Source organism: Epinephelus fuscoguttatus, linkage group LG17, assembly GCF_011397635.1.
Source record: "Epinephelus fuscoguttatus linkage group LG17, E.fuscoguttatus.final_Chr_v1".
NCBI lineage: Eukaryota > Metazoa > Chordata > Actinopteri > Perciformes > Serranidae > Epinephelus > Epinephelus fuscoguttatus.
This window is the reverse complement of record NC_064768.1, coordinates 33,308,634-33,319,745: the sequence shown is the minus strand read 5'-3', so window position 1 is coordinate 33,319,745 and position 11,112 is coordinate 33,308,634. Positions and strand designations below refer to the sequence as shown.

Below are 11,112 nucleotides of genomic sequence, written 5' to 3'. Positions count from 1 at the left end.
GAAAGGAGTGTTATCAATTAAATAATATCTGTGATAAATACCAGTAGACTAAAACAGCTTCCAGTCCGTGTTTTGCAGTCTACCAAACATAATGCAAAGTGGTAACGTTATAGTACGGTTTGATGGAATTACACAGCATTTCATATACGAGTTAATGTCCAATACAGTTTTTCTTGACAACAAAGACACCCTTCACGACATGAAGCTTAGGGCCTGTCCCAATACCCACACTTCCCCTAGAAATACCCTCTTGCACTTGGTTGTGCTAGTGGTGTCCCAAAACAGAACTGGGGTAGTTAAGATTCCAAGGGAGCCCTGACCCACACTTACAGCGAAGTGGAAGATGAAACACTTTGCGAAGTCAGCAATGTCGGCAAGTTTTGGAAAACAATTTGTTACTGTACGATCGGAATGTAGGCTACAAACAACAGATGGTTGGACTAGCGTAAACTCATCAGCAACTCGGTTGAAAATCGATCAGAACTAGAAGACGTCGTAGGCGCCTCCTGTTTTCAGCATTTCTTCTCCGTTGATTCATCAGACGGAGAAGAATAAACATAGCACACGCCACAACGCGTGACGTATGCCTGCACGTCGGCCATGCTGATTTGCATGAAGTGGTGTCTCATTTCTCAGGGAAAGATCTCTACCCTAATATTTCTCACTTCCCTCATCGAGGGTTATCTCGCAAACGAGGGCACTCAATACCAAGTGGAAGATTTAAGGGGTAGAAATGGGATCGGGCCTTAATCTTCATCATCACCTTCTTAGCACAGCAGAACTGTGTCAAGTTTTTAATCGGGTTCACACATTTTTCCCGCCCTTGTTCCAAACAGATATGACATATCTTACAGAAGGACCCAAAACTCTATTGGATCAACTGTGTTAAACAAAAGGAAAACATTTTTTCACAGCCAATATATACTACTTGTATAATTATGAATCTAATGCACCTGAATGAAACTTTTCAACCAGCAATCCTGCACCTTGGTGATGCTATCTGCAAGCATGGATCAAAGAGGCATGTAAGAAGAGTAGAGACCATTCTGGGAACATTTCTGGCAATATTTTGTGAGTGTTTGAGCATTTTGCAAACAAAACGTGTCATTTAGGCCAGACACTTTGTGTTTAAGCAAATGATAAAAACTGTAAAATAGTGAACAGAGAACAAAGAGAACACTACAAACATACTCAGCAGTTCATTGAGAGCAAGAACATTGTGAATACATTAAAACAGCATTGCTCAGATATTCTGCATCACATGTAAACTGTAGGTTCTCTCAGCAAACAAACAAACAAAACAATGCTATAGTTAGCGCTGCTGTAATTGCATGTCTTCATTCGGTGGCACTGATGTAACATCATGACTCAGCAATTTGGATAAAGTGCTTTCATAATGTTTTCCCTCAGCTGAGAATCTGTATCACTTGTAAATACACACTGACTGTAGAGTGACGATACTCAAGGAGCTGTGAGAGGCACTTTTTATCTGATTGAAAGTCGAAACTCGTTAGCCATGCAGCATTAATTGCCATGGCGATGTATCCAGATTAAAACAGAGCCACCTTTATGTTGTGTAAAAATGTGGCTTTAGATTCAACATGCCTCTGATCCCTCTGCTGTTTGGGGAATTACAGTAATTTTATTTATGTTTTTAATTTACATGCACACGCCTAAGACTGCATTAAATCCAGATAATGAAAAGTAAATGTATCAGGAGAGGTCAAGAGGCCACAGGCTTGCACAGTGGACCTCTGCTTAAAGAGAAACACAGCCACTGATACTGCTCTTAATCCTGTTCAGATTCCGAGTGTACTCTTAATTATGGCCATGCAACTACCAAACACTGGATGCCAAAACAGTCATGTGCAACATGAAAGCTTTTATCTGACAAACTCCATCAAAGTCTGACAAAGATCAGATTAAGTTAGGATGAGACTGGTGTGTCAGGTTTATATCATCACTGCATTCAAAGGACCTACTTGTGTTTAAGTTGTACTGCAAATTAAGTTTTTTTTTATTGTCGACCATTTTCCAAAGCTGACAATTAATCACAGCTTTTATTTCCTACCTTCCAGGCAGCCACTGGTTTCTGTTCAAACCATTAGTCTAAGAAATGAAAATGAACGCTCAGACTTGAAAGTTGCTCGAGATGGGCGATCCATCACCGTTAACACCTCGTCATGTTTTGGGTGCTTTATGATATATAGTCGCAGCAGATGTGTGAGCAGCTGCGGTGAAGCTGTAAAAGCTGCCTCGAGGAGCTCTAGCATCCCAAAGTGAGGTAACACGCTGTCCTGGCTTTTCTGTTGTGTCAAGAATTATTTTATTTTTGTCAAGGGCACAAAAGTGATCATGAGCTACTGTATTGTCGTCTTGAATACAAAAATAACCGACCTCATATGTCAGTCAAAAGCACTAACTGGATTTAAGGTTACCGTCTGAGTCGTAGACACTGTAGCTGCATAAATGATCATAGACGTGATGATAGATATATTTTAATAGGTTAAATGGATTATTTAAAGCTGCTAACACCAAATAGGCTGATGCTTGCTGACTATTACATTACACTGTATGTGTCATGGGTAGAGGTGTCATATGTGAGCATTGTCAGTGGCTTCTTACACAGTTTGACACTTGCTCTGCTGTTTTCCCATTGGATCTTGGACTGGCTATGCAAACACATTTATTGCGAGTGTGTGCGTTGTATAATGCTGAAGTGAGGGTAGTATTGTCAAGCTTTAGACTATAATGTGAAGAAGTACAGTTTAGTTACCATTACAAGATTATGCTACAGCTAATCTGACACTGAGGAAAAATTAAACCTAAGTGTCATAGTTTTCAATAGAGTTTATTGCAAGGCTGCATTCATTATATTTTTATTTCTGTGATTCTTCCCACCTCCTAACATTACCATTATCTGTCTGATTTGTTTTCTACTCATATATTGTCTCTGTTTCATACTAATTGCTGCAAAAATAAATTCACCTCTTGGCAGGGAAATGTGTGCCTCATGTAGTGCCTCTGTCGTCCACCAGAGTGCGCCCTCACTCCACCTCTGTGCGGCAGTTTTAGCAGAAGGAATTCACAACTTGCAGGCCGAGTTTGAACCAGTAAAGAAAATAATTTTAATATTTGTGAAACCACTATAACACACAGGTATCGTGTCCTATCACACCACACGTCCAGGTGGAGAACATGACAGCTCTTCTAAAAGTCACTCGAAAGCCAAGATGAGACCCCGTCCCAGTGTGTTGTATTTATAGAACAATCAGTTGCAATTAAACAATCATGAGGCACTAGACAGTGACTTTGGCAGTGCAATTTTCAGCATGCCCTTGGGCATAGCCTTGCTTTGATGGTCCACAACAACATTTAGTCTTTGTAGCATGGCAGATGGTCAAAAATTGCTCACAGAATCCACTAACATTGATAATGACACCGTGTCCCCTCGTCTCGCCCCCATCTACCTTCTGCTGGGACAAATGAAACTGGCACAGGTACAGCACTGCTACGTCACTACAATGTGGAAACAGAATCATTTTTATTCGACTAACAGCTATACACAGTTTGGAGAAAACAAAACCAGCGTCTGGTACCCCTCCCGTGGATGAGGAATGGCTAGATGAGGTGCAGGCAGGTGAAGAGGTGACGGTTTAGCGGCGCCTGTCGTACATCTGTATTGTGCTCCAGTCATAGGACTCTGCAGAGGGAGAACACTTGTTAGCTTTGGCACATATTTTGCCCTTTATCCTTTTATTTCTTAAGGAAGAAGTGTGAGATGTGGCTTCAGATATAAGTAGAATGAACTCGAATTTGACTCACCTGGCTCCTCTTGGCTCCTTTTTCCCATCAGTCCAACAAAAGAGTTGACTTTATGCCCTTCAAAGGAAGATATTTTCATTTAAAACAATCCTCTCACACAATTTTGTCTTGTAACGTTACAGGAAAATGTCTTAAAGCTGACTGCAACCGCAGTCGTAACCAGAATTTTAGAATCACTGAACACAAATGTTCAAAACCCACTCACAAAAAAGATACCGTAAAGAAATCTGCTAAAGTTTTTGATCATTCATATTATTTTTTCTATTTACATCTCATTGTATTGATTCATCTAAAAGTCTTATTTTTTGTAAATTTTTATCTCCCCACATATTGGTCTAAGAGTTTTGTTACATCAAGGGTGTAATTCTGGGGGATTTTAATTTAATATCTTCAAAAACAAACAGATTTTATTTGCTCATTAACTTCAGTTGGCTTGTGAGTCATTAAAATCTCAGTGTGTATTGTGTATCTGCAGGTTGTGACCACTCTAACCAACATGTAATTATTCCACTACAGACTGATAAGGCCCGAAGAGATGGAAAAAAATGTATTCAATAAATAATAAACCTAATTGCATCTAGGATGAATGTTTTTCTGCTCCCACACCCTGTTAAACATCTTGCGGCCCCTCAGATTAATCTTGGGTCCCATTAGGAAGCAGATCGGCAGCTTGCAGCTCTGCGCCACATGCAGCTCTTTCGTCCCTCTCCCGTGGTTTTGCAAAAAATTATATGGAAATTATTAATGGCTCATATTTAAAGGTCCAGTGTGTAGGATTAAAGAGGGGGTAATTGGCAGAAACTGAATCTTTTATTTGGTGTATAATCACTCAAAATCAATCACATTCAAAAGAACAAATCATTGTGTTTTCTTTACTTTATAATGAGCTCTTTATATTGACACAGGAAGCGGGTCCTTGTCTACGAACATCGTTAAAACACTGATATCTAACGTGAAACTGCTTTATTGAGTGTTTTTACAGGTTTAAATCACCTGCTCCGTTTGTTTTGGAGAGGAAGAGACCTCTGCAGATAATTCGGCTCACAGTAAAAACCTCCCAAATGTCTGGATCTGAAGTTATCAGAGAACAAAGGTAAGCACACATGAGGAGGTGCTGGGCTAGCGACCCCTGTCTGACATGCCAAACAGCATCGGAGAAACACTGGTCTGTTTGTTCTGGAGAGGAAGAGACCTCGGAAAAATCAACACTGAAGGAATTCTAACCAGGTGAAGTTTCAGCTGGTTGCAATTTGCAATCCTCGCCACTAGATGTCACTAAATCCCCCTGAATCTTACACACTGTTCCTTTAACATTTTAATTAGTATTTATCATTGTCGTTCGGCTAAAGCGATTCTTACATTCTACACACTGAAAAAAATATTTAAACATTTTGGCGACTAAAACGTGCGTCATATGTCTCTGGCCTAGTGCCTTGTCCTCTAAATTTTTACGAACCTCAGCAGCAGTGCCTAGTCGAGGAAAAGCTGTGGATGAAAATAGAGAATTTAATAGTGCCTGGACGGATGAGTTTGCCTCCACCATCTACACTGCCAAATTAAAATACTAAACAATCATAAATAGCCCGCTGAAGGGGCGCCACCTTGTGGTAAAACATATTAATCAATGCTATATCAGACCGATTAGCAGTGTTTATAGGCTAATTTAGACTTAATAGGCTGTGTTATCTTTATTATAAGGCTAAAAACATGTTTTGCAGCTCCTGACATTTTATTTTATTTTTTTGTGGCTTTTTTGAGCTCCCGGATGTGTGTTTAGTGTTTAACTGTAGAATATAAAGTCGTCCTCAGGATTCCTTGACAGTGTGGCCATGACCTTGTTGCCCTCACTTGAAGCTACGTCTTTGTTTGCAACACGTGGACTCTGAGTATTTTACTTTAAATTCAGATCAGTGAGACCAAACTGAGCTCTGAGACACTCGGTCCTGTTGGGCTTGCAGCAGTGTAAATGTGACGGACAGTTGTATCGCTGGCTGACTGAGGCCTTTGTCGATCACAGTAATGGACTGTAATATGATCATGAGGAGGGGGCGGGGGGGTGTATTGGATTGGGGTGTTATAAAACTATAGGAACCCTGTGGGAATATCTCACATCACAAACATCAATATTTGCATTAGACTGATGGGAGCTCATGGCAGATATATAAAAATATGCCCTTGTCGCTCAGAGCTGAACCTTAAGTTGGCTGAATCTATTTTCCTGCCCTGTCTCAGTCTTTGCCCGTCGTGTTTTGTTTAAGACAACAGTGTAAGAGTGGAAGAGTGGAAGGCATCCTCGTTATAACCCCTCCATCCATCACAAGCGTAAACAATCCAATTTAACTCTCAGATGTCCTTGGGGCATTGATCCCGGCTCTCTCCCTCTCCCTAATCATGAGTGACATACAGTCATGCTTGCATAAGAGGAATACATTAGATGTATACTTACTTATGCTGCACAGTGTTGCTCACTGAGTGGGTGACTAATTTAGACCAAAAAAAACCCTGACAGAGAAAAGAGAAAATCCCTTCCTCCTCATTTCTTTTTCCTGTGCACTCTTTATCTCCTTCCTCTTTGTCACACACAGACGTCTGCTCAGGACCACCTTCCCTCCTCACTGACAAATTAATGTGGTCCGGCATTCAAAAGAAAAGCAAAAGCAATCATCTGTGGCCCATTAATTAAACTCTCTGAAATTGTTTTTCAGAATCACTGACATAAATATACGTAATAAACTCAGTTTGTAATGTTGTGGGCGAAATGTGAAACGATTTGCTTTCTCCCAGCGTGTTGTCACTGTGCGGGCTCGCTGGAACTCCACATCTGAAACCAAATGACTCACCCTTTCCACTTTTAGTGGGGGTGAGTTCATGTCTGAATAAATGCATGTATCCCTTGAAACACCTGCTGGCTCCAGTCAAATACAGGAAACCCACAAACTCATCTGATTTTGACAAATATGGCTTCTCTCGTAGGCAACAGGATTCTGAACCTTATTGTTTCAGTATTATGAAGCATTTTAGACTCAGAGGGTTTCAATGGGGTTATTTTAAGCACAAGACACAGTAGCAGGGGCCATAGGCTTAGATTTTCGGGGGGGAAGCAGGGGACATTTCCCCCTCAGAATATAAAACATGTGCATTTGTCCCCCTAGACTTTCATTTTGACTAAATTAATGACATTTTAACCATAAATTGATGCAAAAAAAAAGGTGGAAATAACTGCATTTAAATTCACCAGAATGCAGAAAATTAAGTGTTTGATGCTTAACATTATCTTTTAGAGTACCCCCCTCCCAACCCTTTGTTTCATATATGTCCCTCCCAGTATTGAAATAAAACCCACTGAGAACTCTGGCCTTGTGTTGTCTTTAATCTCTCCCCAAAATTGGGGGTTTTTGCAAATGGAGAGGGGTGTTACATTTTCCATTTAAAAACATACACACAGAGGGTATTTCTCAGGCTGTTTCGAGTTATTTTTAGACCTTATATGTTTAAATGTGATCACTTTCAGGGCAATTAAAAGTGTGGGCTTGAGAGAGCATTCTGAATTTTACTTTTATGAATGAAACTTATAGAAAACATACATTAACAGCTAAATATTTTTCTAAGAGAACATTTTACAGATTAGATTTTTAGTGTCTGGGAGGTGAGAGGGGTGGGAGCTCCTCCTCCTCATGGCCTCAGTATCTCTAAAATTCTGGCAAAGCTCCTGCACAGTAGTACTTTCTGAACCCATAAAGTCCTTCAGTTTATCTGATGGATTAAGGAGAACCCTACTCTCACTGATCTTGGAGGAAAAATCTGATATCATACTTACTTTTGCGGGTGATCTGTGCATTTGCTGTGGGGGCAAAGAGAGAATCAAGTTTAAAAACCAGACCACAGATGAAAACTAAGTCTGTATTATATGCAGAACGAGCTCTTACCCATGGAGCGTTTCCCCATCAGACCGATGAACTGGTGCGGCCGCGGCTTTCTTGTCATCCTCAGGAGGATTTCTCTGAATGGGTCGTTGGAAAGCCAGCCATCCTGAGGGAGGAAAAAATCTTCCTAAGTGTTCATCAGGCTGGAGTGTGGAGAACCAGACTGGTGAGGAGTATTATAGTGCAGTTCCTGTACCTAACGTCATTTACCACCAAAATGAAAACGTATTTTTTATCTGATCAGAGTTAGAAATCATTAAATGTACGTCACCAAATTGTAGCTGTTGAATGCATCTTAATGTGACTTTTTTTGTCTGTTATGTAAGAGTATAATTGCACCCCCCACACCTCATCAGCCCCCCCACACAGGCATAGATTTCAGGGGGAATGTGGGGGATATGTCCCCCTCAGTATTTAGAACATGTGCATTTGTCAAGAGGACTTTTATTCTGACACATTTAAAGACATTTTCACCATAAATAGATGCATTAAAGGCAAAGTGAAGCAAAAATACTCACCACCAAATTCACCACAATGCAGGAAATTAAGTGCTTGATGCTCAAAATTTCCAAAAAGAGGACCCTAAACCCTCCGTCTTATAAATGTCCCCCCACTGCTGAAACAAAAGCTGCGCCCTTGCTGCACACATAAGCTACACAGAGTAATAATCCATGTAAGGCTTGAATTTTGAACTTTCATTAAGTGTTTCTATCTCCATCCCAGGATATATTTCCACAGGATGCATTAGTCTGACTGAGATATGGACCTGGGGGCCACTAATGTCTCGCACATTAAGTTGTAATGATTTATTGCGGGCTCGTTCATCTGCAGAATGGCCCCAGCCTACAGTTTAGGCTACTGATGGAGCCGCTTGGCGCTTTTCCAACTTGCAATGTCAAACACAGGACGTGCGTTTCATGTCAATGGAGATTGTTCGGGCTTCAGCTCCTTCTATACTGTGCACTTAAGGGTTTATTTAATTTCCTGTTGGTTGGCTGCTCTGGGCACTGCAGCCGTCTCCATCATCATGATGGCTGTTACTGAGGCTTAAAGTATTCTCTTTAAGATTGTTTCACCTGATGCAAATCAGCTGGTGCATCATTTTCTATAATCAAGTATAAACAATTTAATTTATAGCTTACAAATTAATTAGCATCTGGTGTATCCTGTGTATCTCACATTAATGTAAGGAGAATGTATGATGTCTGCAGTGAGAGCAGATGGAGTCTGATGGAGTCTGTTTCTAGTTTTCGGAAATGAAGCTTGAACTGGTTCATTTTTTAGTCAGAGAACTGCCGGGATGGCAAAGTGCTGACAACTTTAATAACTTTCTATTGCACATTTCATGCAAAGATGCAGCCCATGTTAGTACCCTAGTCTTTAAGTCTAATTAGTAGGCTAATAATTAATCTAGATTCTTCTCAAAATCATGGATTTGGAGAGCGCAAGAAGTGCGTAAAAATGGCCACATCTTTAAAAATAAAGTCTAAAAACATGCTTATGTCATTATTAATGCTCAACTGTAATACACAGCGGTTATTATGTGGGTTCTAGTGATAGTGGAATTAAATTTACCTTAATAAAGTGACATATCTGAGTAAAACCAAAAGCTAAACATCCAGATTTATCCAGCTATTAACTTTAATATTTGGGTTAAACAAACTTACAGTATGTGCAGGTTTATAAAACTTTATTCCAGATGAAATTCTACCTAAAATATTTCTGATTTATTTATTTATTTTTTTTTTTATAATTACGGTATAAATATAAATACTTCAGGGTACCTGGATTTGGTTACTGCTCGTCCAGTAGTCCGCCTCTTCTTTTGGGTCGTTTTCCTCACAAAAAACTTGAGAAACGGCGAAAAAAGCCATTAAAACAGGTAAAAGCAGCAACTTCATCATGACGCACCTGTTTCTTTTCCCGACAGTATAAGTTGGACTCACTGTTCTGTTAAAACAACCTCTGATACTCAACTTGAAAACAAAATAAAAACTAAATGAGTAAGCTTGGAGGCACGAGCTGCAGCAGTTCTGTGCGCGCACTGCTTCTTTCCTCAGAGATCAACAGTAGTCCATAGTGCGTGCGTAAGTGCGTGCGTAAAACAGCGCAGTGCCGGGGATCCCGCCACTGTCTCCAATGCTCTCTGTGCGCTCAGCCTCTGCAGCAGCTTCTTCGGTCTCGTGCGTCCTCCTGTCCAGAGAGAGCCTTGCACGCGCTCCTATATAGCAGCCATTGCAGTAGTGGGATTACTCGCGCTCAGTCACGAATACAGTAATATTTCTGTGTCGTTACAGTTACCAGTCAGACGCCCTTTGACATCACCAGCTGTGTGCGTCACTGGACATTCCCCATGTTTAACCAAGTCTAAATGTGACCTGAATTCATGATTAATGCTCAGATCGTGACATCATAACCTGCTACTTCTCCGCACTAATTTAGTAATGGCCTAATAATTTATCGCATCATAAAGCTCTGTGCAGTATCATCATGATAAACGGGCCTTATGTGAGTTATCATAAGATTTTATACGCCTTAAGGAGAGTGGAGGAGCTCAGTGTTGTGATCACGATTCATTTTATCTCATCTATAACAGAGTAAAAGTCGCAGCTCTAAATACGCACAATCTACATGTAAAATTCTGTCACTTCTATATGATATTTTGGATAAAACTCACTTATTGTCGAGTATATTTCACCTTTCATGCACAAATGTGTCTGTGATCACATGACAGTTTAGAGGAAACTGTATTTTCTTGTTTTATCAACATCTCAAAAGCAGATATGACCATATGTGGAGCGGAAAACTTCACTCACGTAATCACGTAAGGGTATGATGACGCACTTGGTTTCACATAGTTTTTACTCCTAATTGCATTGATGTCAGTGGCGGCCCCAAGAAAGGGCCATGGCCCCCCTGATACATTACGCCACCCCCCCCCCCCCCCCCCCCACCGCCCCCACACCAAAATAAGGCTGTGACAGGTTAACTGTTTGGTTGTATCTGGTGAAACTAGACAACCTAAGGCATCCGTTGGTGCCAACCATGTCGGCATAGCTTGCCAAGAAGCAGGCCAAATAATGCTCCAAAGTTAGGTTACATTGTCATGAGGTAAAAACTGGCATGGCCATTTTCAAAGGGGTCCCTTGAACTCTTACCTCAACATGAGTACCCACGAATGTCCCCTTAACTTGAGAAGACCTGTTCCCAGTAAATGTTTTCTTCCTTACAATCACTGAAAAGGACAACCAGCCTATTTGAAGAACAATGAATCACCTCACCTGCATAAATACATAACACATTAAAAAAAGGATTGCTGTGAAACTCAAAAGCCCTGTTTCCACTGAGCAGTGCAGTTCACTTC

The 11,112-nt window shown here is 40.6% G+C and overlaps 1 protein-coding gene across 1 annotated transcript; it reads right to left on the bottom strand.

The window, feature by feature from the left end:
• Window positions 1–3,527: 3,527 nt before the first annotated feature.
• On the bottom strand, window positions 3,528–9,990 carry tac1 (tachykinin precursor 1). The gene is made up of 5 exons (XM_049602783.1): window positions 9,533–9,990; window positions 7,752–7,854; window positions 7,643–7,666; window positions 3,826–3,882; window positions 3,528–3,703 (listed from the first exon to the last, which is right to left on the bottom strand). Exons 1-5 carry the CDS (start codon window positions 9,650–9,652, stop codon window positions 3,657–3,659), a joined length of 351 nt encoding a protein of 116 aa, XP_049458740.1. The 5' UTR covers window positions 9,653–9,990; the 3' UTR covers window positions 3,528–3,656.
• Between the last annotated feature and the right edge of the window lie 1,122 nt (window positions 9,991–11,112).